The sequence below is a fragment of the Apus apus genome, chromosome 22, assembly GCF_020740795.1.
Source record: "Apus apus isolate bApuApu2 chromosome 22, bApuApu2.pri.cur, whole genome shotgun sequence".
Classification (NCBI taxonomy): domain Eukaryota; kingdom Metazoa; phylum Chordata; class Aves; order Apodiformes; family Apodidae; genus Apus; species Apus apus.
Window position 1 is genome coordinate 5938223 of NC_067303.1, and position 26620 is coordinate 5964842.

General features: G+C 45.2%; 1 protein-coding gene across 1 annotated transcript in view; it reads left to right on the forward strand.

The window, feature by feature from the left end:
* Positions 1-13689: 13689 nt before the first annotated feature.
* The window catches only part of NCAM1 (neural cell adhesion molecule 1), a 90207-nt gene continuing 77276 nt past the window's right edge, over positions 13690-26620 (forward strand). Inside the window, exon 1 of the mRNA XM_051638399.1 lies at positions 13690-13845. Coding sequence (XP_051494359.1) covers positions 13794-13845 — 52 coding nt within the window. The 5' untranslated portion in view covers positions 13690-13793. The remainder of the gene's footprint in view (positions 13846-26620) is intronic.

A 26620-nucleotide genomic window follows, 5' to 3' on the forward strand; every position in this document is an offset into this window, starting at 1 on the left:
AGCTTGCGGGGCCAGAAGGCTCAAGGGGACAGGCTACCAGAAACAACTGGCTTCAGCCAAACAAAAGGAACTATATTTTAGAAGCAGGAGGCCTGAGAACAGCCAGACTGCACCAGAGGGAAGCAGAGGAGGTGACAGCAGGGCAATAAACTCCAAGGAGTGACAGAAGCTCTGCTGCTTCCCTGGGCAAGGAAGATGCTTGTGGCAGGGCTGGCCTGAGGAGCAGGGACCCGGGGAGGGCTCTGGAGGGGACAGGCAGGCAAGGCCTGGCTGTGGTTTTTAAGCATTTCAGGTTTTGATCCTTAAGAGCTCAGCTGTATGAATCGATACCTTTTCAGTTTGATCATGAATCTTTTAAAAATAATAATCCCCGTCCAATTTCCTGCCAGTCCTGTGAGGGGGCAGGACGTAGATGGTGTTAACTTCACCACTTCTAGATTTATCAGCTGTGCAGCCCCTGCAAGGCTGCCAGGGCAGACGTGTCTTCCCACAGCCAGGGATGAAATCCAGACCCGACCACCCTTTCCCTACAGTTCAGTGGTCAGGGGCTGTGGGAAGGAGGAAGTCTGTTCTCAGGGAGTCATGGTTCAGCAAGAGAGCACTCTGCAAGAGCATGAGCACATCTGTAAGGGCAGCTCTGCCCACGGGAATTAGGAGTTTCGTGATCCAAAGGGCAATGCAAAGTGGCATTTTCTGTTAGCCAGAGACTAGATGTGTAAAGTAGTTTTATTTCAGCACTGGAGGGGAATCTTGGGTCCTTACTTCATCCGCAGACAGGTTTGCCTCCATGTTTGGCTTCACCCCCACGTAGCATCCCTGTCAGATTCTTCTGCTGCACTCAAAGAAATCCCACAGGGTCGGGAGCATCTTGGCAAGACCACTCCCTGATGAGAGAGACCTCAAAAAGAGGCAGGAAATGTGCCCAGTTGGTGGTGACAGTTTTGCAAAAGCTGCTTCTGATCAATACTTACTAAAGCAGCACCACATTGCACACAACACTATCACAGCAACAAAAACACAGCAAAGCACTGGGATGGCAAGAGGAGGAACTGCTGGAATCTTTCCTGCTTGGCCTAAAACCAGCTGAACCCATTGTCTGACTAGTGTGTGAACGCAAAATAAAGAAGCAACTGAATGACCAGAATGTGTGCTTGGATACCTCTAAGATTGATAAAGTTCAGTGTAATAAATCATAGACACGCTAAGGACAGAATCACTGTGGAGAGAGAAAGGATGGAAGCAGTGAGACTGTTGATGTCTTCACTGGTTGCTGTCCTTCCTGCTCCTCCTTGGCAAAAAGCCACTGAGCAGCTGCCACAAGAAGGTCCAACAGGCTTGTTTACCAGTGGATAACCACCTGAACAAAGCAAACCCAGATTTAGCTCAACTGAGCTGAACTTTATCTCTCAGACCAATGCCCCCTGTGACACGTTGCCGCAGCAACCGCTCTCCACCCTTCATCTGTGGTGGTTCAAACCACCACTTTTTCACCAAGGTGACAATTTTCTAGGGAAGCGTGCATGGAAAGAAAGATACTTGGAAGGGCAGGTACGAAGGAAGGTAAGCTGTGCCTGTCCCCAGCAGTCCTGGGGGATGGATCCTGCCTGGATGGATCCTGCCCCTAGGATGGCCCTTGCCCTGTGGGACTTGGCTCGCTGTGCACTTTGAGCTTTCTTTGAAAAAGTGCCTCATGTAACTTGCAATCCACTTCAGAAGGTCTGAGCAAGGATGGAACTTGTGCTTTTCTTGTGAAAGGTGGCAATTTGGGCTGGCTGGCTCCGCAGCTCACTGTGTCCCTTGGAAGTGAGCAGGCTCCCCAGGGACAGGTTGGTGCAGCTGGGTGCCTGGTCCCATCAGCTGCTTATTTGTAACAGAATCAAAGCTGAACACGAGAGGAACATTTTACAGAGCTCACTTCTGTGAGCTGACCAGAAGCTGATGTGTTCAGTTAGAAATTTGCCCCCAAATTGCCCTTTAACAATAGGGAGGCTGCACATTTTCTTGAGGTGCACATCAGAAAAACCCGCAGTCGTTGTGCGATCAGGCCCTGTGGGTCTGAGCTGCCTCTTGGGTGCTAATCCCAGCAACCCTGTTGCACTTAATTCCAAGTTTTACTCGTGGACTGAAAGGGATGAAATCTCACTCCAAAGGAGATTTCTGATGTAGGGTGCTCTGTAAATATTGATGTTATTTCTGTGGAGGAATGAATGCCTTGCAATCAGAGAAACCACACAAAGGCAACTGAACTTATCAAAAGAAACCACAACTGAAAAGCAAACACTAAAAAAATATATAATTAAAATAAAAATCCTCCCCTCTGAGTGAGCCCAGGTGGCATTGGGGTGTTTTCCTCAACACAAGATCCATTTTCTACTTTGCAGGTGCTTCTAGATTAGTAACTGAGTGGAAAACCTGGCCCAGTCCATCTTAAATCCCAGGAACCTGATTGTCATGGAAGTGCAGTGTTTTGTCAGCACAAATGAGAAGAAAAACTCTATTTACTGAGCTAGCTGTTACAAAGTAGCCAGGACATAATCACCCCTCACACCCAAACACAACAACTTTCAGCTGTTGTGTTTTGTAAAGTTCAAACCTTCTCTGAACCAAATGTTTTGTCTCCTGGTCACAGTTTACAGTCTTTCTTCCTAAATGTTTGGTAGCAGCAGGAAGGGAAGGTTTATATTTTGTCAGTTATGGTTCCTTTGTTACAGTTTTAGGCTGTAAGGCTATCAGACATCCCCAGCACCAGGGTTTCAGAAGGACTTTAGCTGCTCAGGGACCGGGGGTGACATTCATTTGGTCAAGACTCATGTTCCTCTGGGAAACTGGACTTTAAGCTACAATACAGGCCCTGGTTCTTGTAGGAGTTCTGTTTGGAGGAGCAATTAATCACATCTATTTACTAAACTCATCTTTTAGCCCTGATATTCCACCTAGGAGAGGAAGCCAAGCTGCTTTAAAATGCTGCCTGTGCCTGGCTTCCTTGTCTGTGTTTGTCCAAACCCTCCTGAAGGAACAGAGCCAACTCTGCATCCCCAAAATGAGACGTATGTTGGCTTGCAACCAGGGATCTTGCCTTCCCTTTAAGCTGCCTGGCATGTGAAGAAAGCTGCTGCTGACCACTCACACCTGGACTTGCTAGCAAGTGGTTTTTAAAGCAAAAATAGTCCTTCAGTGACTCCAGCTTGAGCTTAAAGCAGAAGAGGTGGCAGCCGGACAGCAGGCAGATGAATGAGACCTTTGATCAGCATTGAAACCCAAAGAGATGCTGAAAAACACTCTGTACAGTCTGTTGTTGGCTTTTTTTTTTTCTTTCATGCAAAAGAGTGGAGCTTCTGAGGAGCTTTGGATATACGTTGATGTGACACAACAGCCTATGCACTGGGGATAGATACGGGCTGCCTGCCAAGCATGGAGTTTCCATGGGGCTTTGCTTGATCACACTAGCAGAAGTTGTCAGCACCAGCAGTCAATATCCAGAAGGTCACTGGACTGGCCAGCAGTGCTCGTGTCTTGTCAGCCCTTTGGTATCTGGTTTGGCAGAACTCCATACACCAAAGTTTAGCAGAGGGACCAAGCTCTACGGCTGGAGAGGTGCTAGGAGAGATGAACACAGAAAAACAGGTTTAAGAACCAAACTTAAAGTCCTCCATTACATTCTCTTCACCAAAATCTGAAGGCGCCTGCAGGAAAGCTGGGGAGGGACTTTTGACAAGAGCTTGTAGAGAGAGGACAAGGGGGAGTGGATGAAAACTGGAGGAGGGGAGATTTAGATTAGACATTAGGAGGAAATTCTGTAGCGTGAGGGTGGTGAGACCCTGGCCCAGGTTGACCAGGAAAGCTCTTAGCTATGGGCACCCTCACAAACCACCCCAGAGACAAACATAATGCCTTGAAGGTTTATTCTCCTGTTTATAAATCCTGTTGGATTTCAAATGATATTTTTGCTTAGAGATCAGTATTCCAGGGAGAAATGTGTTGGAGCACTCCTCTGGGATTGTTCACCTCCAGCACTGGCCAAGCAGCTAACAAGTGCTCTTTGTCCTGCTAGATTACTCAAGTATCTGTAAAGATATCCAGAAATACAACTTTATTTCTTTTCTGAGGTCAATTAAGAAGGTGAAACTCAGTCTAGATGTGCAGGTCATCATAAGCCATGCAATAATAATTAATAAAAAAAAAAAGCTAGGGCAAATGGTTGTGGCTGCCTCACAAAAATCATGGTGAGTTGTACTTTTAGCCTCCATTTCACATCCAACTGATTGCAAACTAAAATTCCAAGATAAGGTCCTGGGACAAACTCCAGAAATTATTGCTGAGAATGTGTGGTGGTTTTTTTTTTTCTCATGAGGTCTGAAAAGAGAGAGAGAGAGAGAAAAAAATAGTCTCAGCTAATAGTTTTGCCATTTGGCTAATCATGAATTCAATTCTTAAAGGCATCTAAATGTGAGCTCACCACACCTAACTCTGTTTAGCAGCAAAATACTTAAAGACAAATTAATCTCAGAGTGCAAATCAACATAGTTTAAATGCCTCCTATCCATCTAAGGTTACAGATGAGTGTTCTGTGTTAATTGGTTGATATTTGTTATGTTAACGTTAAGATATGTTAATATATGTTAAATGATGTTACAATATCTAAAGGTTTCTATCAGTAAACTATTTTATTAAATACTTCTGGATTAGCCTGTACAGGGATAAAAGCCAAGCTGTGTCTGACTGAAGGGATCCAAACTCTGAAGCTCTCCAATGAAGGTGTTTACACCTCTGCTGCTCCCCACAGCTCCCCTGACAGGTGTTTCTCTTTGACCTGTTGCTGGGTTAGAATGAGATGAGCCCAGCTGAAATGAAGGAATCAAGGACATGATGCTCTTCTATTTAGGTGCCAGCTTTGCAGCTGGGTCTCTCTCTAAGGCTGCCTGGTTGTGATTCCCTGTGAGCAGCCGTTGACAAACAAGTGTCTAAAAGTGGGGCAAGAGCAGCTGAGGATAAGGGCAGAGCAAGAATACCAGGTAAGCCAAATGTTGTGGGTAGTTTTAGAAGACCCCCAGGCTCCTCAGCTTTCACCCAGCACTTTAAATTGAGATTGAGGCAAAGGCCTCAAGTTTCAAGCTGCTACTCTACAAAATTCTTTTGCAGGCTCAGGTAGATGCATCTTTGGAAAGACTGTGTGAACTTATTCCACAGTCACACATTAACCACGGTGCTCTCCAGTATCACACCAGGAATGCAATAGCCACATTTTGAAGGCTAGACAGTAAATTCAGGTAGAATTCAACAAATTCTTTCCTTTTATGCAGGTCTCCAGTTAACTTTAAGGAGCAGCTCAGAGGAACTGTGCGGAGTGGGTAAGTACCCTGGAGAATGCTGGCTTAGCTGGAGTTTTGATTGTGTAAATGTGGGCCTTAAGTATTTACTGCCACATGGCTGATTTGGGAGTACTTTAAGTGTGCACTTGTACATTTACAGTCAAATACTGCTGAGGAAATATCAGCCAGAAACAAAGCTGGGGCAGAAACATGAAATACAAAGGTACAAAACTGGCAGTGTGATTTCCTTACCCAGTGCAGCAACTTCCATAACCATTTTACCTGATAAAAAGTCAACTTCAGCCCATTCCAAAGAGCTTTATTTAATGTTCTGGTCACAGGGACATGTCTGACTCTTAGTGCTACTGGGAAAGAAATGCATTATGGATATTGATTGCTAGGGTAATGATGAGTCCTTTCCTCTGATATAATGCTTGTGCCAATGAGAGTTAGGATGCCCAAGGGGCTTTTTAGACCAAAAAAACCCCATATGGAAATAGGAAGGGAGTGTGCCCTCTAGAATGGCAATGACTTCCATTCAGAAAACATCTTTACAGGACAGCTTGGCTTTGAGAAGAAAAGGATTTACATCCCTACTGATGTGGAACTGGAATAGAATCATGGAATGGTTTGGGTTGGAAGGGACCTTAAAGATCATCTAGATCCAACCCCTGCATGGGCAGGGACACCTCCCACCAGCCCAGGTTGCTCCAAGCCCCATCCAACCTGCCCTTCAACACTGCCAGGGATGGGGCAGCCACAGCTTCCCTGGGCAACCTGGGCCAGGGTCTCCCCACCCTCACACTCCAGAATTCCCTCCTCATGTCTCACCTCTATCTCCCTCTTCCAGTTTTCATCCATTCCCCCTTGTCCTCTCACTACAAGCTCCTGACAATAATCATAACAACAAGAAATAAATAATAAGAGTAAGAAATGGCTTGTGGTCCTTCCCAGGATGCTGAGAACAAGTAGTCATGCTTATAAGTGGTGATCCAATAAATACTTAAAACCAAAACAAATCCTTGATCTAGATCAGACTGCAGCAGATCCTGTTGTGAATAAATTCCTGTTGCAACAGTCACTGTGGTGAGCACAGAGCAGGGAAGGGCAGTGGGGAGCAGGGAAGTCAGTGAGTCTGCATTCCCCTGGGAGCCTCCAGGCCTCTGCTGCCAGCCTCTTAATTACTGCCATTATTGTAATAGAGCTTTCTGCAAAGTGGATGAAGGGGAGGGGAAGTCATCTTTTGTTGTTCTTGCATTTAATTCCAGTGCTGGCCTTTTGGTTAATGGTTTAAAGGGAGGCTCAGGAGATCTGTTTGAAGTTTCCTGTTGGCCACAGATTTCCTATAGGGAAACACAGGGCCCATCACTACATCTAATTTCTCAGTATGTTTGCCTAAGGTAAATGCTTCATGCATTCAGCCTGTGCTGTGCTGAGCAGGGACTGTTGTTACTGTGCTTTTTAACAACGATGGAGTTTGGTTCTCCTAAGTGCTCCACAAAAATATTAAGAACTTTGGGAAACCAAGTTTTATATTGGCAATCCTCACCAAGAGGGTGAAATTAGAAAATGTAAATTAGAAATATGCAGTAACAGGAGGATGCTGAATTACACTGTCTTGCCAGTACTGATGCTGGAGTGCAGAGAAATCTACAGGGTATGTTGTGTTAAGGTGTGATGCTGTGTTTGTCTACAGGAGATTTATCAGAATAAGTTGTGTACCCTAGGGACAAACCATCTTGCCATAGTTGTCCTGCCTGACCTTAAAGTCTTCAAAGAGGGTCCTGACTCTTAGCAAGTCTTCTCTTCTTTTCCCCTCCCATAACCAGCACAGACCTTCTCCCAGACAAAAAGCCTCTATTAATGTGAAATGTTTTGTGTGACAGACTGTGCCCTGGGAAGGCACAAGGTGCTTGTCTACGTGCCACCACTTGGTGTTCAGGAGATGATTCTATACTGTGTGCATTTGGATTGAACATTTGCCATGCAAGAACAGCAGTTAAGAAAGCTGACTTCAAACATCAAGGAAAGATTCATCAGACAAACCTTTTGAAAATCATCATCTGTGTTGAACAGGCAACAGCTGCATTGGCATCACTTGGGGATTCTCACAAGTGACCTTGGCCCCTGTGGATGCTGCCAGGCTGGGGATGGCAAAGATTGAAATACTCATGTGGTGCCAAAAGAGTTCATGGTTGAACTTTACCACCCCCCAAAACAACCTGCTCTGGTTCCAGGATATGATGTGTCCCAGAGTCTAGATCCAGTCTTTGGTAACAAAGCAGAGGATATATTCAGTAACAATTATTCTGCCTCAACAGCAAGAATATTTTAGGATCTTTTCTTTCCCACTGCATTTCAGCACCATCTCAAGACCATTATGCAAAATTAGAAACCCTGCTTTGCTCATATGTTTACCCTCTCTACAGTGTTTTTAGAGAAATGTAAGGCTGAGATTACACAAAATTAGAGACAGATTCTATTACTAGCCTTATTCTTCTATGCTTTAAATCCAGTGCTACTAAAAACGTTGAGGAAACAAAAGGCAACCCTGAAAGTCAGGGGAAAATGCTGCATGTTGCCTTAAACTGTGCTCTGGGCTGATTTTTAAATGGAATCCTTTTTCTGTGTGAGTGACTGTCTACCTGTGGGGTTTTTATGCAATCAGTGTAATCCTATTTAGTTGCCTTTCAGCCAGGGGAAAGTTTAAAGCACAGTGTGCTGCTTGAGTTGTTTCAGAGAACATGACTTCAGAGCTGATTACAACTTTTAGCTGGTGACAAGACTGTGCAGTTTGTGGAAAAGCAGAGGACAAAGTCTCCTGTTTACCGGGTAAGAGTAGGATGGAAGTCACAGAAATTAAGGGGGACAGTGAAGGCTGATAGTTGGAAGCTGCAGACCCTCTTTCTGGTCAGGTGGAGGGGAATTGAAGAATGAAGCTTCTCGGCACTGAGTTTCCAAGAGTCTTCACCAAAATCCATAAATATCCACTGAGTGTCAGTTATGGAACACTAGGAAGCCTGTTGGGGTGGCTGTTAGTGCTGCTGCAGCGTGGTCTTCCCTTTGCACTGCAGTATTTCCACTGCAGTATTTGTTCTCCGTGCTTTTATTTTCTCCCTCTGATGAAGACACATTCACATTTTATTTACAACTTGCTCCCACCTCCACACATTGTATTAGTGTCTCTGCTTTGTCACGTACTCGTCCAATTTTCTTCCACAGAAATTGAAAGGAGGGCAAGATTCATCTTCTGGAGCCTGGACTTGGGAGCAGCCACCTCTGCCACAAGGAGCGGGTACCACTCCTGTGGCAAGGCAGAAGAGGAACAAAGGGTGCTGAAAGACTCTTTCATGCTGTCTCTTGGATAATTTGTTTACTGTTGAGGGGCGGGGGAACCTCTGCTCAGTTGCTGAGTCCACTGGTCATTTATGCTTTAGATCCACTTCTGTGGAAAACAGATTGAGTCTAAATGTGCAATGGAGCCCCACGTTGATGGAATGTGGTTTCTCATAACTTTCATATGTGCTTGGATATTCCTGGCAGGCATATTTATACTTTTTAAAACAAAAGCAGATTGAGGGATGGATTTTTCCCATTAAGATAACCACTTACTGCTTGCTACCAGACATTTAGCCAGGGATGCCCAAATGTTTTAGTCTCTTCTAATTCTGATTTGGCATATACTGGTTTTACACATGTATTACTCCACATAATATGCTGGGGAATCTTCTAATTAGTATAAATAAGAGCAGAAATAGAGCGGCTGTTCCTTTAAAATAACTAGGTATTACTGATGCTGGTGCTATTATTTAGGAGCACTGCATGTGCTTCAAATGCCTTGGCTAATCAGAATGCTTTAAATTAAAACAAATACAAGTGATGCCACGGGAAGAGGGTAAAAAAAACCAGTCAGCTCCTCTTGATGAACTCATTACAGACCCCTAATTTTCTGAGATTCTGCTCAGCTGAGATTCTGTGCCTCTTCTGAATTGAAACATCAGAGTTGATGGGATAGATTAAAAAGAGACATTTACTGCACTCTGTAAGTGTAATGACTTTGTACAAGGAAGCATAAACATTAAATTTCAAGTTTTAACTTCAAAGATGGAAGTTTTATTTCCAAAACTACATGGAAAGCAACTGCCAGGTAACTTCCAGGAATGCTGTTAGATTTCCACTGGGAGACAGACTGACAGACTATCTCCATGGTGGTTCTTCCCCTGGATGTTCTAGTGACTAGGTCATTACCAATCATCTGCATATTTTCTGAGCTCTGGGCAGGGAACACTGACCTGTTTGCACAGATGGCAGGGAAAACCCCAGAGCAGGACAAGTGCTGGGATCAATGTTGGGGTTTGTTCCAGGTATGGAGATAAAACATTTATTTTTAATGCCAAGATTCTAAATTTTTGGATTGTAATTTTATCTCTCAACTTCTGATGACTTCATCTTCTTCCTGATGTTTTTTGACATCACCAGAAGAGCTTTACTAGTTAGTTTTGTGTTGCCTAAAGGAGGAAGGGGAGATGCTGATGTTTTTTCTTTATGAAGGCTTCCTTACAAAATTATCTGTGAAGAGAGAAGGGCATTTTAAAGGACTGTCTCTGCTAGCACTGCCTGTCTGTGAAGGAGAGTATGGATCAGGGGTGCATTTTGCATGGTGCTGTTATCCATCATCATAAATACCTACATGGAATAGAATAACACTTGGACCAGAGAGACTATTGAAGTGCAGTCCCTCAGGGTACCACTAATGTGCCTATTTTCTGTAGCCCACAAATAAGAAATAAGTCTAACTTTGTGGTTTATAAATCTGGGTCTAGCAGCTCCCACAGAAAATCCCCAACCCCTCCTTGCAGCTGCCTCTCCTTGGTGGTGCCAGCAGAAGGAGGGTGCTGATGGAAAGGGTTTCCATTGCTTTTCAATGCAGCATCTGTCATCCCAGCAACTGTTGTTACTGGCCTGTTGGGTCAGCTTTGAATCTTGGTATTTGACCTCAGTAGCAATTGTAAACTCTCCTCACACACTGACTACAAAGCATAACTCCCTGCCAGGCTGTATTGCTTTTCGGTGGTTTGGCAGCTGAAGTCCTCTCTTGACCCCAGATGGTGCTTTAATGTCATAGAGAATTTCCAGTGCATCCTGTGCTGATGATCCTGCCTGAAATGCCAACCAGTGGCCAGCCCTGTCAGGAAAAGCAGGATGCTGGCCATGGACAGGGCTGTGCTGCAATCTTTGGATCGGGGTTGGGATGGTTTTTACATTGCTGGCTTCTCTTCTCTTACCCTGAGAAGTAATTCTCCTATATCATGGACTAACTTATGGCTTCAAAGGAATGAAGATGTGCTAGAGATCCCCATCCCAAACAACTACCCACAATGTATAATAATCCATGCTATTTGCTGTATGTCCCAGTCTCCCTTTGCGTATCTTCCTGTTCCAATTGTAAGCAATGTCAGCTTTTGGGGAAAGGAGCTGCCTTAACTGATTTCATGGCCTGTCCAAGACTAGAGCTCAATACACATACTACTGTTTTGCAAGTATTTTGGTTTGGTGGGGTTTTTTTCTGATTTTTATAGTGAAGATGACTAAGATTTCACAGGAAAACCTCAGTTTTAGCCTATAAAAATGGACAGTTGCATCTTAGAAGTTAGTGTTATTGAACAAAGTTGATACATAATGACCTGTGTTCTCCCATGATCTCTTATTGTGAATGCCAGAGATGTAATTTTTACCAGGTAGCTGACTGTCTAGATGTTCTCTGTGGTGAATGGAAAGAAGCAGACACTCATGTAAGGCCTCTGGGAGCTAGAACTAATTCTACAAACTATTTCTGACAGTGCTAATAACAGTGTGACAACTCAGTCCCTTTTCTGAGTTGGAAATGATCGGGCACTAATCTGGCTGAATGCAAAAGAGTTTATCTACCTGTTCAGGGCAGAGACTCAGAAAGAGCCAAGTGCCAGAAATCCAGCTGGTGGAGCTGGTAGAAAGACAGACATGGCTCAAGGAACCATCTTTTGTTATCCTCTGGGTTACTTTTTCCAGGGCAAGCTCACTGGGAAGGTTGATGGCAAGGAGGAGGGGAGAGCCAAGGAGGAGCAGATGGCTTGCCACTGTGTTTATCCCCATTTGTCAACCAGCAGTTGAAAGGATGGAGAAACAAGGTGGGAGTCTTGCAAACCTGCTGATTTGATGGATAATAGAGATCCTGCCTCTCTCCTCTACAGCCACTAGTTGATTTAATATGCTAATGTTGTGTAAAAATGGATGTGAAGTCAGTGCACTCTTTAGTTTAAGAGGAACAGCATCTAAAATGTGCCCAGAAACAGGCTTACTCTTCCCAAGCTCAAGGATACTGTTTCGTAAGTTTCTAATCCCAAACAAATACTCTTAGTGAGAGGCTGGTTCTCTATCCCAAGGCAGCCTGAGCTGTACATCTGTGTGATGTGAAAAAAACCAACAGCTCGACTATTGGCATCTTCCTGGCTGACCTTGTGTGAAGAGGGAGGGATGCAGAGCCCAGGGATGCAAGGATTGTGGGGACTGGTGTGAACTGGGGGAGCAGGAGGGAATGGAGCAGCAGCACGTGGCTGAGCAAGGTTGGTCCCTGCAGATAATCAATCCAATATGAGGCCACGGGCCAGGCAGACCAAAGGAGCAGAGATTTCACATGTTTTCAATCACAGGGCAAGAAGTAATTTTGGTGTTTCTTTCAGAGGATTTTTATTATAAAATGGAAAGGGGGAAGGGATTTCTCCGACAGAAAAGGATGAAATAAAAGAATATGATCTGGCCTGGAATGATCCTTTAGGCCACTAACAGGAAAGTACTGGGATGGGTTTGACTGTGTTACAATATTGTTGGGATACTGGTGTTGAATGGCATTCCAAGGGTTTCCTTAAGCTACATTCTGCCTAGATGGTTTCTCCTTGGCAATCTTTTCCTAACAAAGTCTCTGTGTTGTCAGAAGTCCCTACATTATTCACAACTACTGTAGGTATTTTGGATTTCATTTTTAAATAGCAGCTACAATTAGCCAACTAAGCCCAATTACTTTGCCTGCCACGACAAAGCTCTTCTCCAGCTGAAGTGCTGCTCTCTGATACTAATGCAATGAAAGCACAGACTGCAGGCTACACCTGAATTAAATAAATGCTTACATTTAAAATTTATTTCCCAACAACCTTCTCCCCCTTAAAGCACAGATCCCAAAGCAGGGAAACAATGTGCTGGAGTAAGGAGGGCTCTGAGCAGCTCCTGTGGTTTGGGAAGGTGCTGGAGGGGCACTGTTAAACCATGCCAAAGCTTTGCTGTTTGTCATGTAAACCAAGCTTAAAACTGACTTTTCGCCATTATCTTTTTCTCTGTACCTGGTGCTGGATCCGTGTTATCTTTGGAGCCTTGGGGGAGGAAGAGCTGCTGCTGGGGGTGGTGGGGGTGCAGACAGCAAGTTAAATGACAAGATATGTATGTACACAAACAAACATGTGGCTCTTGAAAGCAGCTTTGATGCATCCTCTGGCTGGAGGGTCGGTGTGGAGCTGTGCCCAGGGAGGACTGGCAGGAATGGTTCCAAAGTGGGCAACTTCCACCCTGCAGAGCTGGGGCTCCGTGGGACATCTCCTAGAATCATCTAAGCTGGCAGAGCTGGGGCTCTGTAAACACATTCATGGAATGATTCATGGAATCATTTAGGTCGGGAAAGACCTTTAAGATCATCAATCCAGCCTTAAACCCTGCTCATCCTAAACCGTGTCCCCAAGCACCACATCCTTGTGCCATCCAGGGATGGTGACATCTCTGGGCATCTCTTCATCCCCCGTCTCCCCTCTGGCTTTTGCAACACCCCTCAGCTCTGGCACAATAAACTGGAGCTGGGGCTCCTGCCGAGCGTGTTTTGGGGTTGCAGGGCACAAACCCCCCCCTGAGCTCTGGTGGGTTGGTACAGTGACCTCTCCATGCTCCCCACCTGCCCTCCCGCAGGTCCGCCTTCCAGCAGGAGCTCCTTTTCCCGAATCCCACTAATTCCTTCATTTCAATTTTGGGCATAAACTAGCCCCGACGGGATCCTCGCGCCGATCCTGAGCCACTTCCCCCGCAGCTGGGCACGGCTCCGCGGCGTTTCATCGCTACCTCCTCCCTCCCTCCCTCCCTCCCTCTCCCCGCACCGCTTCGCGCGGGGTCGCGCCGCACTATTTGAGGCGGGTGGAAGGACACGGCGGCGGGCGCGGCGCAGGGATCCGCTGAGGCGGCGCTGCGGCCCCGTCAGTCAGCGCGGCGGGGCCGGGCGAGGCGGTGCGGGGGGACGCGGCGCGGGCAGGGAGCGGCAGGGGCGGGGGGGGCAGCAGGAAAAAGGGGGCGAGAAAAAGAGAGAAAAAAAAAAAAAAAAAAGACAAAAGAAGGCAGGTGCGTTTCCCTCCGAGCTCGCCGGGAAAAGGGTTGTTTCGCCAGCGGCTCCGTCTCCCCGCCCCGCCGGTTGCGATGCTGCCCGCCGCCGCGCTGCCCTGGACGTTGCTGCTGCTCCGAGCCGCAGGTACCGTGCGGGCGGTGGGCGCTGCCCCCCGCGGCGGGGGGGGAACAATGGGGGCTGGGGTGGCCCCCGCCGGGCTGGCGGTGGGGAGGGGGGAGGCAGCCCGAGGTGGGGGTGCCCCCCCCCCCCCCCCCTCCCCGGCGCGCGGGGCTTTTTTTTTGGGGGGGGGGGGCTGGTTCGTGCGCGGTGATGGTGGTTGCGGGAGGGGAGAAGATGGCTGGGGCTGCGCGGTTTGACAGGAGGGAAAGGGGGGTAGGTGAGAAGGGTGTGAGCGAGCGGCTTGTGCGGCGGGAGGAACCGCTCCCACCTTCTTTTCCTTCCCCCTCCCCACCCCACCCCAAAGCCGGGGCTGGGGTGCGGGGGTGCGGGGTGACTCCCCCCCCGGACAATGGAGCTGCGGGAGCGGAGCGGGGAGGATGCTGCTCCCGCCCTGCCGGGGGGTTCTGGGGCCGCGCCGGTTTCATTGTGAAGAGCGGGGGATGCTCCTGCGCGGGGGGGGTCCGCTCCAGCCCCCCCAGCCCCTCCGCCCTCCTCCTCCTCCTCGCAAGCCGTGCCTTGTGCGCGGCGGGGAGAGCGGGCGGAGAATGGCAATGAACGGAGGGGGAGGGCGGGTGGGGGTCGCAGCGCCTGGGGTGGGGGGGGGGCAAAGCAACGAAAAAAAAAAATAGTCGCAAATCGTAAAAGCGCGGAGGGGAGCGGTGGCGGGGGGGTGCGGGCCGCTGCCGTTAAATGGAGGGGACACACACACACACCCCCCCCAGGGGGGTGGGGGGTCGATGGTGGCCGTTACCGCCGGGGTCGGCAGCGCCTGTAACGGCCCCGGGGTCGCCCCCCCGGCAGGTGACAGGTGGGCTGGGTGCGGCGGCCGCCCCACCTGCGCCGGCACCGCCCCCCAGGCCCACCCGACTGCTGCCCACCCCCCCAACTGCTGCCCACCCCCCCGCAGCCCCGGGGCCGCCCCCAGGCTCTTCTGGGCTGTGTCGGTGTCACCTCCCTGTCACCAGCCGCTTCCCTCCGGGCTCCCTTGGTATCGTGGCCTAACGCACCCACACTGATGCTCTCGGTTTTTTGGGGTTTGTTTGTTTGGTTGGGTTTTTTCCATCACAAAGCCGCCCTTGCCTCCCCGCAGCCTCTTCTCAGCTCATCTTTTTGTCACCTCGCTCTCTGCTCTCCTGGGTAGGTGCTGCTCCCTTTGCAGCCCCGGCTGCGCGGCTGCTTTTCTGCCCCTCGCCTCGGTCCTGAGCTCCTCGCTGCTGGTTCCTTATCTCCTTAAGCAATTACCTTTCCTGCGGCTCCGTCTAACTAACGTAGTGACGATCGCTGCCTTGTTGTGGCTGAATTCCAGCCCCTGTCATGGCGGACCATTGCCACCAGTCTGCTCCAGTCTGGTGGCAAATCAAGCCACCTGTTTAGCATCAGCACCCCAGTCCCTAACGACACCCAGCCCCTCCGTGTGGGAAGCACTGCTACACAGCTTCTCTTGGTGCTAATTAAAAAAGATACACTCCTTATTAGAGGGTATATATATAAGAAATAAGGAGAGGGGGGTGTTATCTTTCCATTCCCAGCACAGTTCTTCCCTCTGCATCTGGCTCAGCCACACCCTCTCATCACCATCTCTGCATACATTCTTGATCTCATCCATTATGAGATTCCAGACTGTCCGTGATTCCACAGCTATCGCCTCTCGACACAGTCACACAGGCTCTCTCAGCTGTGGGAGGGGAGAACAAAGCATTTTATGTTTGGGGATTTTATATTTTTTTTTCCAGGGGAAGTAGATGGGAGTAAGCAAGGAAAATTATCTGCACATCATCTGTTGCCCCACTCAAATACGTGTTTATCCAATAATAATAATTATGAATGTGTAGAGTGCCTAGGGAGCTGCACAGCTGGAACTGGACTGTTAAATCAGCACAAAATGGAGAGCACAAAACCCAACTAAAATATTAAAAAGCTAGAACAAAGCAGCAGCACTGTTTATGGCAAAAGCAGCACCCAGCACATTAGTTATGCTTTCCACGCCAAAGGATGCTTGGGTCCCCTAAAGCTTATATCCTCTTTTTTTCACCATGGTGTGTGATGAGGGAGAAGGACTTTGGGTTTTGGGAGCTACGATGATGAAGTCAGTGAAAGAGGGAGAGCAGCTGTGATGATGCTAATAAAGAAACCCTAACTACATCTTTACAGTAGCTTAAATGCAAGAGGAGGCAAGAGAGAGATGCTGATGAGTAAAGAATCCCTGAAGAAACTGAGTGGCAGGTTCAGAACAAAAGCATGCCTTTCCATCTTTTAGAGGAATTCCTTATTTTGTGTGTATTCCTGTGACCTGTGATAGTGATGATTTATTTAATCTACTGTTAAATTAAAACATTCTGTTACACTTTAGAACCTGATTTATAGACACAGCAGATGGCTCGATTCCTTTAATTTACATCCTGAGAACTATGTTTTCTGAAATAATAGAGTATTTTTTATAAACTTTATCCTCGTGATGGATGAATTTGTGAAGTCTTGACTGTTGGATTTTTTGGGGGTGGGTTTTTTTGGTGAGTTGGTCTTCTGTTTGTTTGGTGGGGTTTTTAGGACTCTTAATATAATAGTGACTTAATGAATACCCAGTTTTTAAGTGTTAAAGATTGTGGCTGCTCTCCAGACTGAAAGTGCCTTCACTTCTCTTGGCTCATCTCCAGAAACATATTTTCAATATAGTCTTCTCTGCCACTGGGTGCAAGTGGTTGGTTTCTTGTTAACAGAGGATGCCAAGGGGTTTGAATGGCATAGGGTGTTGGGGCTTTGGTTGGTTTGGGGTGGTTTGTTTTTGGTTTTTTTTGGGGGGGTTGTTTTTTTGTTGTCAATGTGGTGGTTGGTAGGGGTGGTGTTTTTTGCGTAATGCCATGGATTTGCCTGGACTGGCTGGCAGGAAAGCAGAACCAATTGATGGGGGAGGAGGAGGAGGGGACACTGCATCTGCTGCCGTCAGTCTGCAAGGAACAGAAAAATAGCTGTAGTATAAGGAAAAAGCACATTTTGTTTTCTCATTCAAAAGGCCATCCTGCGTTTTTCCTCGTTCCTGTACACACCTGGTGATGCTGTTTCCAGAGAGAATGCACAATCCCAGGGATTTCTGTTGTTTTCCTTGTGTGGGTTTTGAAGTGCTGGTTTTGCAGGACAAGGTACTTGAGTAGGAGTTGACGTGTCAGTAACAATTCTGTTGTATTTGAACTGACAACTTGCAAACAGGCAGAGATTCCCAACTTCCCAGTGCCTGTGTGAGCAGGCTGGGAGAAGCTGTCCTGGGGAGTGTGTGTTGTAGCTTTCATCCTGGGAAAAGTCCGAAATGCTCAAGTTGGGGCCGTTACAGTGTTTTTCAAGGGCAGTGGAAAGATGGTGTCCTTGGTGTTTTCCCAATTCTGCACTTTCACAAAGATCTGAAATATAAAATATGTAAAGCAATTCAGCTGTATATATTCAAGTTTGAAAACAACCAGGAGACAACATTCTGTTGTTTGCCTTCCTACAATATCTTTCCGTTACAGGGAGAACATCTGGGAATAACTTGGCTGAGGGTGTGTCAGGAAAGAGAACTACAGCTCCCAGGCACCTCCACCTTCCCAGGAATGTTGTGCGCATGTTTTCATGGCACTGGATGTGTCGGTTTTCATCAGAACACCCTCAAGTCCTGGAGGGGAAAAAAGAGCCACCAGGTTAATAGACTTTGAGACAGTAAAATCACAGACTCAAGTTGGAAGGTCAGATCTCTGCTGCCTCTGGCTGCTTTTGTTGAGGCAAACACATTACCCGGTTTAGAGCCCCGGCTGATGCAAAGGGATGTAAATGAGGTGGGTTTGGCGGTAGTGCCATTATGCCCTTTCACTTCATGGTGTTGAGATGCAGCTGCTCATTAGGAACAGTGTCTTTTGAAGTTGTCCTGAGAGCCACATGCAGCCTTTCAGCCCTCGGGTGCTCTGAGAAGGGGCTGAGGCAGAAGGAGATTTCTCTGCAGTTTTTACTTTACAAAATAGGTGCCTCAAGAAAGTGGAATTGATAAAAATCAAGGATAAACTTCAGGTTATAATAAGTTTTTCGCTTACAGATCAAGTCCAGTAGTTTCCACTAAATCTGTGTGAGGGGATAAGGAGAAGGCAGATAATTGCTGTCTCTACAGTGAATCATACCTGCAGCTTCTAGACCTTCCAAGGTTAAAGGAAAGAAAAGCTTGTGCCAACACATGTAAAGGTGTACATGGGTAGGTGATGATGTGTTTGAAAATGACCCAGGCCATCTGACACCTTCCCTTACAGCATCTTTTGTACCTAGACATGAGCTTTGGCAGCTGAGGTTGCTTTTATTTTATAACAAGCAAGGTATGCATTACAGGTACTGTAGCAAAACTACTGTTTGGAGAAATCTACAACGTAATAGCCTTAGTGCTGATAACTTCAGAACTTCAGGCAGCTGCTGGTGGAAACCTGATGGAATAGTGAGCCATGGCAGCTCTATCCTGCTAAGCAAGTGCAAATTGATTTAAGATACCAAAGTGCTTCTCTGAAGGAGCAGCAGCTATGGGGTGTATTCACATAGTACTGTACAATAGCTGGGTGAGTTAAGCAAGTTCTTAAGCCATCAGACTTAAAAAGTGAATGATTGGTCTGGACATCCAGTAATCATTTAGACCTGCGTATTTGCAGCAGGAATAAGGGAGGCATGTTAGGTTTGAAGAGAATGAGATGCTTGCACCCCAGGATTAATATGACTCAGCTCTCTATTGTGTGTTCGAAAGATTTAAAAATAAGGGAGAGAGAGGTTTTCAGCTGAAGTCTGTAATTGTTCATTTGTTCTACAGTGCAGGTTCTGTGTTTCCTCCCTGTCCAGATAACAGAGGCACCAAAGGTCTGCAAGGCAAACTTGACATGGGTTGGCTGGAAGCCAGGTCACAGAGGAGCCCAGACCCAGGGAATGGCAGAAACTGATCCTGCAGCTATTTCTGCAAGCACTGTGTAACAGCAGGGCTGCAGCCCTATATCTGTAAGTCTGATGCAAGACAATTAAGTTTAGGCTAGAGACAGTAATGCAGTGCCTGTTATCGTTGATCCTTCAGCTCTTCACATCCTGGATCTCATGACAAGGCAGCTACAGATCCATGCAGGGTGTGTTGTGAAAACTGGGAGTTGCCTGACTTAGTACAGACTTGGAGGAATCATGTGGAAAATAATTTTTAAATCTGTTGAAATGGTTAATTTCCTAGAATGGAGAGACCATTTGATTTATTTTGAGTTAAAGCAAGTGTCCATCACCGTAGCAAGTTGTTGTTTGCCAGGACAGAATGCACCTAAAGAAACTCTTGACTGTTTTAAGTGTTCCAGAATCCTCAGTCTCATATTGTCTTGAATAAAAATATTTTTGTTTTCTTTGTAGATAAGTTTTTTTAAAACTGCGACAACAATTGGGTCTTTGTAAGTTAAAATAGGGGCTTTTGCCTGCTTTTAAAATCAATAACAAATGGTGAAGACAGGTTAATTTTAAGTTGGATCTCCTCAACACTGATGAAGCCACGTTTGCTGTGTCCAGCTCTGGGCTCCCCAAAACCAAAAGATCTGGACTTACTGGAGTGAGTGCAGTGAAGGGCCACAAAGATGGAGAATGGACTGGAGCATCTTCTGTGTGAGGAGAGGCTAAGGAAGGCTGGGACTGTTTAGCCTGGAAAGAGGAGACTTGAGGGGATTTTAATCCATGTGGGTAAATACCTGATGGAGGGAATGAGAAAGGAAAGCAGGCTCTCCTCAGGGATGCTCAGTGACAAGAGCCAGCAGGCACACATGGGAATGCAGGAAATCTACCCTAAATGGAATGAAATGAATTTTTTAGTGGTGGAGGTGGAGAGTGGCAGTTGAATCCTGGAATTGTTGCTCAGAGAGGTTGTGGAGCCTAGAACCATGGAGATACTCAACCCATCTGAGGAGGGTCCTGGGTAACCTGCTGCAGCTTCCTTCTCCTTTTGGACTAGGTGATCTCAAAAGGTTCCATTCAACCTCAGTGACTGTGATTTTTAGCACAGCTACTGCTGCCAAAATAGCTATAAGAGATGCTTGTTTGAATATTTGATTTATTTTTTCATTTTTTTGTTAGTGTCACGTATTGACCTTAATCTTTGTTAATCAAGAATGTTAATTATTGAACTGGTTTATGTTTAATAATAACTTACTTGAAATGACTTTCCAAAGATGTGAAAGGGAGTGTTTAAACTTGTGTGAAAAGCTTGGGAAGTGTGTGCAATAAAGGGTTAGAATAAAAAATGAGACAGTCACCATCCTTAGGCTGGGCAGAGTGTGGTGGTTTGGTACTTGAGATGAAAGATCCTTTCCATAGAACAGTCCTGGCTGAGCTGTACAGAGAAAATTTAGTTGACCAGGTGATAAATGATGGAAGATAGTGATGAAAATGTTATACTGTGGAAATAGAAAGTCAACGTGTCATTTCTGAATGGGCTTTTTCAAATGTGTAGGTATTCAATCTCTTGTCTCAAAAGCAACTATTTAAAAATAAAACCTTAAATGTAACTGGAACTGCAATATATTAATGCAGAAGTTAGCTGATTGTCACTGAAATGAGTTTGTAATATTGTAAACTGTCTTGTTTTATTTAAAAAGAAATCTAAACGTTTCTTTACATAATAAAACAGTGCAGTTATTTACAGTGGGTTTTAAATGCAATCTTTTTAACATGAAGATTGATATACATAAAGGATTCAAAAATTTAAATCCTATTTTTTTGCAGTGCCTTCATAGCTGGGATAATCAAGTCTGCATTTAAATATGATACAAAAGATGAACAGCCAATTTGGTGGTGTTTACACAACATCAGCAAATTGGTCTTAATGTGTGGTATTATTGCATAATCTTATGTTTAAAATCAACATGGGAAATAATTGAAGAAACCTCAGAATTTGGAAATGCGTGTTGGTGGTTCTTCACATCCCACTAAAAAGCAGGCTGTCTTTGCATATTAATCACTCTTTCAAAGGAAGTTTGCCTTATTTGCATTGTGCATGCACTGAGGAGTCCCATAGTGTGTGAGAAAAAAAAAGAGGAGGGAATTGGAATTGTTCTCAAAAGGCTTTTTATTCCATTCAAGTGGAAAGGCTGAATGCAGGAGAATTAGCGCAGTGTTTTGTGGAAGAACAGGCCCATTTGGTCATGGGGTTTCATGTGGAGCAGCCCTGGCTTGGGAGGGGCAGGAGGGGACTGACTCATCCCTGGCTGCTGGATCGCACAGGCTGCAGGATGCTCTCCATTAATGTGCAGCTACTCTGGGGCAGCCAAAAATCAGGAGTTGGATGAAATATTGGTGAAAGGTTTAGGGTTTGCCTCTTGTGGATACAGTGGGCAAAACCTTGGTACCTTTGGAGGACATATGGAAGGTGTGAAGGTGGGGAACATATTTGGGCTGTGTAAGTTTTGGTGTAAGATTTCCCAGGCCTGCATCACTCCCCTGGGGATGTAGGTCTGTGCTGCTTCAGCTGGGTGACATGTTCCTGAGCCTCTTCCCTCTGTACTGCTTCTGCTCTAGCTGCCATGCAGGGAGGGTGAGCTTTCCTGTCACTGTTACACGGGACAGCCTTGGGTGAGCAAGGAAGGTGTCTTGACACTCTCAAAAAAACTCATTTTTTTTCCTGAGATTTTGAAACATGCATTTTAGGGAGGATGGTAAAGTTCTTGGGATGAATGATAGCGCAAGTTGTTTTGCAAGCTATGCTAAATGAGAAGGTACACAGATAAAAGCTGTGTGTGTAATTGCTCTTGAGTGAGAATTTCAGTTTGAAAGGAGCTGTGGCACAATGAGCAAGAGCATTGGCCTGCAAATCCAGGCTGTGGTTATGCTGGTGATGAGTGGCATTATCAACAGCTGCTGCTGTAAGCACGGGTGAAACCTACTGCAGTCCTGTGGTGACCTGGTTTCTGCTGGAGGTGAGAAATAAAGACATCTGTTGGAGGGAGAAGCTGCAGCTCAGACAACTTGTGCAATCACTATATTTCCCAAATCCAAAGATGTTCTCATGTCTTGTGTTTAATCGATAAAAACAAAATCACACACAGTCTTCCCAGACGTTAGTCACAGGAACGGACCTTTTGGTGTTTGCACTGTAACCTGTGATAAGAGGTGGTGTCTGCTGAGCTGAGCAGAGAGGTGGTGGTTGTGAAGCACAAGGAGTTTTTGTGTAAACTTGGCAAAGCAATTAGTGCAGGAAGACAGGAACAGCATCCTTCTGATAAACTTCCACAGGTTTCTGTATTTTAGTGAGACTGGTTTATGGTACCTGTGTGCCATTGCATAGATTCTAGGGTAGCAATGGAAATGTTTTCTCCAAGTGTCAAAGCTTTGCCTGGCTGGTGGTGTGAAAACATCTACAGTCAGAAGGAAAACCCTAAAACCAGCCATGTAATACACTTCCTACCACTTTTATTTTCTTCATATGTTTATAGAAAGCACATTGCACCTCCAGTGGATAGAGGTGCAGCGTAGTAGCAAATAATCCATGCACTAATGTTGATGTTCTGTGGCCATCCCAGATGCACTTGAGTGAGAGCTGCCTTCATGCTGAGTCCGTGAGTTGTGCAAGCTGTGGCGCTGGTGTGATCCAAGAGTGCACTCCTGTGTGTATTTAGAAAGCCCTGTAACCCATTTAAAACCTTTCTCTCTAGCTGTGGTTATACATTTTTTCAAAACTTAAAACATTCCTTTTGTGCAGCTCAGGATCTAGGATGCAAAATGCATACGCACAGTACTGGCTAATTATAATTTTTAATGAACTTCATTTTGTGCTTTTGAATATCTTAATAGTGAGAGAAGCAGCCATCAGACACTTGTGTGCCACTTTGGAAAAGTATAATCACAGCTGGGGGAACTTACTAAATTATTATCAGCCTGCAGAATTCAAAAGAACAGACAACAGTCACCATCTTTCAGTTGTAGTGTTTTCAAAAGATAATCCCTTAGAAGTTTAACATGCTTTTAGGGACTGTGAACAGACAGACAGAATTACTCCATAGCCCTCTAAATCCGTTGGAGTTTAATCTCTTCATGATCTGTGGGACACAACTTGAAGGTGTTTAGCATTTATGATATATTCCCTGGTGGCTGCTATTAGTTGGAAAGAAGCCCAGGCATGCTGGAATACCATTAAGAAAATAAAATGTGTATGTGTGTTTATTATGGACGCTTAGTCTGCAAGAACACATGCTTAGAAAGCTGTCATGAGAGAAGATCTTCAGGAAGATTATGAAGAGGTATGGATCCTATTTAGCTTTTCTCCCTGCTGTCCTCCCTGGATTTCTGGGTGGTCACTTCTCTGTCTCCTCTCTCAGGATTGAGCTGTAGCTGGAGATGAACCTCATTTCAGATCTCTGAGGCTTGTCTGTCCTCAGCTCACTGGTGTTTGATCTGCTCTAGCTGTTGTCTTTCCACAGCTGGATGTGTCCAAAGGAAGGAGCATTGTTTGTGTCTCAGTCCTGTAGCCATTGCATGTTTATTATTGTAGGGGTTTTGTGTACACTGGCTGCAGACTTTTTTCAGCCTTGAGATTTAAACTGAGTTTTGCTTAAGAGAACTCGTTGGCTTGTAGGAGGAGGAATGACATACAGAATAGAGCTTTCATTTGATACGGATTCACTTCCTAGCTTTGCTTTTGGTTTGGGTTTTTTTTTGTGTTTTTTTTCTCTTTTTCAAGAGCTTTGGCCAGCCAACTCTATCATTTTTCTCCACTTCTCTGTAATATGAGTATTTCATAAAATGCTTCATTTGTACAAGCAAATTCAGAGTAGTTTTTGCTTTACAAACAAAAATAATGCAAAGAGTGAAGTGCTGCAGTGCATGCTGGTGTTTGTGTGTAAGAGAAAACTGTAATTTTCTGCTTCAAGCTTGCATGAATGTTAGCTCTAGATTAAGGCTATAGTGTGAAATGTTTCTGTTTAATAGAATAAAAGTTATTTTATCTAAGTACTTGAGAATTAGTATTTCTGTTGGTAGGATGCTTTTATTCTTTGCAAAGTGTGGGTTGTATGATCATGCTCTTGCTCAGTTTGCTTTTGCATAAAGGCTGGTAGTGATTGGGGGTAAATCCTGCTGTTGTCCCCAGCACCTTCCTCCCCTGCTCTGAGGGGCTGTGTTGAAGGCTCCTGTCAAGCCCTGGCAGCAGCTGCTTACTTACACTTGCCGGAAAAAAAAGAGATTTAATTGGAAGGTGAAAATGTAGCCTTATGGGGAAGGGTTTTTCCCAGGTAAGACATGCTGCTCACACAAACCCACCTGCTGCTTCCCCTAGTGAGGTGCTGTGTGTGGCTACAGAACATGTGCAATGACCTGCCTTGCTGGATGTCCTAGGGTCTTTAAATGGCAGCATTGCTGGTGTGTAAAACACTTAGTCCAACGGGTCTTAGAGTTTCAGACACGTTCTGTTCTGTTGTAAGAAGAAAACCCTTCCTCTTAGCACCAGCAAGTCTGAGCATCATCAAGTAATGCATTAACCAAACTCATACCTGTCTTTTAGATTTAGTCTTTTACTCAGTTTCTCTGCCAGGAGGTAACTTTCAGTGCATTAATGTGTCTTAGTTGGACTCTATAAAAATACACATTTATGAAGCAGTTATGCTTGCATTGTTCTGCTAAGTAGATATTGAATATTCACATTAAAAAGATGCCCTTTGTACTTGCAGCAAAAGTTGTTGAAGCAATATCTGAAGTATGTTTTTACCTTGTATTTTTCCTTTGTGCTTAATCACAGGGCAAACACACTTGAAATGTTTCTCTTGTTTTCAATAACACTGCTTGGTGTTTGCTTTTACAACCATAGTAAAAATAAACGTTTTAGACACAAGCTTGTTGGTTTTGCGTTTCCAACGTCCTATTGGTAAATAGTAATTTGTGGTAAATGAGAGAATTCTAAGTGCTGTTCTTGTAATAGCAGTAGATGAAAACAATCTCTTCTTAATTTGACACTTAAGTCTCTGATTCCCTGTCTTTCTGTTTTAGTCACTGTCTACCTTTTGAAAATAGTAATCTCCAAAGAAAAGACTGAACATGCCAATTATCTCCAGGTGGAAGTCCTGGTGTATTCTGATTTCAATATTTATTCTGGCTAAAAGAATCTGTCTGAATATGGAGAACACTTGTTTTATGAAAATGGATCTAGATTTAAATGAAATCACGAAGCAAATGTGTTTTGTTGCAGTTATCTGGGAAGGCAGGATCCTGTCCTGTTTCTTTGCAGCTGCCTGCAGCCCTCATGGCAGCTTTGGGGAATGGTTCATGCCACATTCAGGAGCTTTTGTGCATTCCCAGTAGCTGTTTCTCATGCCCCTAAAATGGTACATGCAAAGAAGGCTTGAAATAAAAATAGCAAACCCCACACTAACGTCTGTTGTGGTTTAGTGCACTGCCTTCTTTCTGTATTTCTGCAGTGTCTTTGGTGTGCAAATGCTGCTGTGATTTATTATTTATTGGGATATAAAGCACCACCTGCAAGTATTAAAAAACAAGGGATGAAGATGTTTTCTTATCAGGTGAATGGTTTTATCTTATCACCTTTTTCTTGAAGATTGCAGTGAGTAGTGGGACCAGAAGAATTCAGTTGAAGTGGTGAGTGAAAGCAATGCTGCTGATTCCCTTGGAATTTAGCACTTTAAATGGATTAGAACTAAAAATACCTCTGCCTGATATTGCATCAGATCCGGAAGCATTTTAAAGTATCTGCATTTACATACTTGATGTAAACTTGAAAAGCTTTCCACATCTGAGCTCAATGGTAGCACTGGAAATTTGGTTCATTGGAAATCGGTGTTCTTACTGAGTGTTGGACGTGATTGTAAATTACCAGCATTTGCTGAAGTGGTAGCCCACAGAACAGGTGTTTCCGAAGGAAAATGTAATCTTATTATATGCAGGGTGCAGAATTCACTCCTGAGATATATGGAAGGCTGAACAAGAATTAAGCTCCTTTTGTAACCCCAGGGTGACATGATACCTTCCAGTGTCTTGGCAGCGTTTTACCGTATACATGGTGTTTCCTGGTTGGAAGTGCTTGTGCTCTGGGTTGGTAGCCTCCTGGACTTTGCAATGAGAAAAATGCAAGGATGTGAATATGAATGCAGAGCTTCCAGCAGCAAAAAGGAGTGGGTGGTTGGTTGCATGGGGTTTTTTTTTCTCCAGGAAATTGCCATTATTTTTTTATTTCTCTGTGAACAATGTTTTGTCTTTCTGAGCAATTCCAGTGCCAAGTAATTTGACCATTGCTCCTCCATTGTGATGAGTGCTGCTGGGGTAACGCTGCATGGTGGCTTGAGATGTGCTCCTGCTTGTGATCACATACAAAACCCAGAAATAGGATTTTAAAAATGCTAAGTGAAATATTCATATAGCTGAAATCAGATTCCCATCCTGCTTACGATAACAGGAGTTGGAGTCAGGTCCAGTGAAAGGGGTAGCTTTGGTTATGAGCTCTTGGGGAAATAGTTATAAATTGATGAAACAATTTTTCCCTTCATAGTGAATTTCTGTTATTTTTTTGGCCCCCACTTCCTGTAGCTGCAGAGTATTGGCTGTGCTCAGGAGCTCTGATGCTGCATTTCTGCTGATGGTGAAGACGTCTTGTTCTTCATTTGCTGATTCTTCAGCTTTCTAGAAGTTGAGAAGACTGAAGTGCATTGCTGTGCTGATGTATCCTCAGGTCTTCTGAGTTGCTTCTGCTTTCATTTAATTTAGATGTTTACAGAGGTCCTAAATT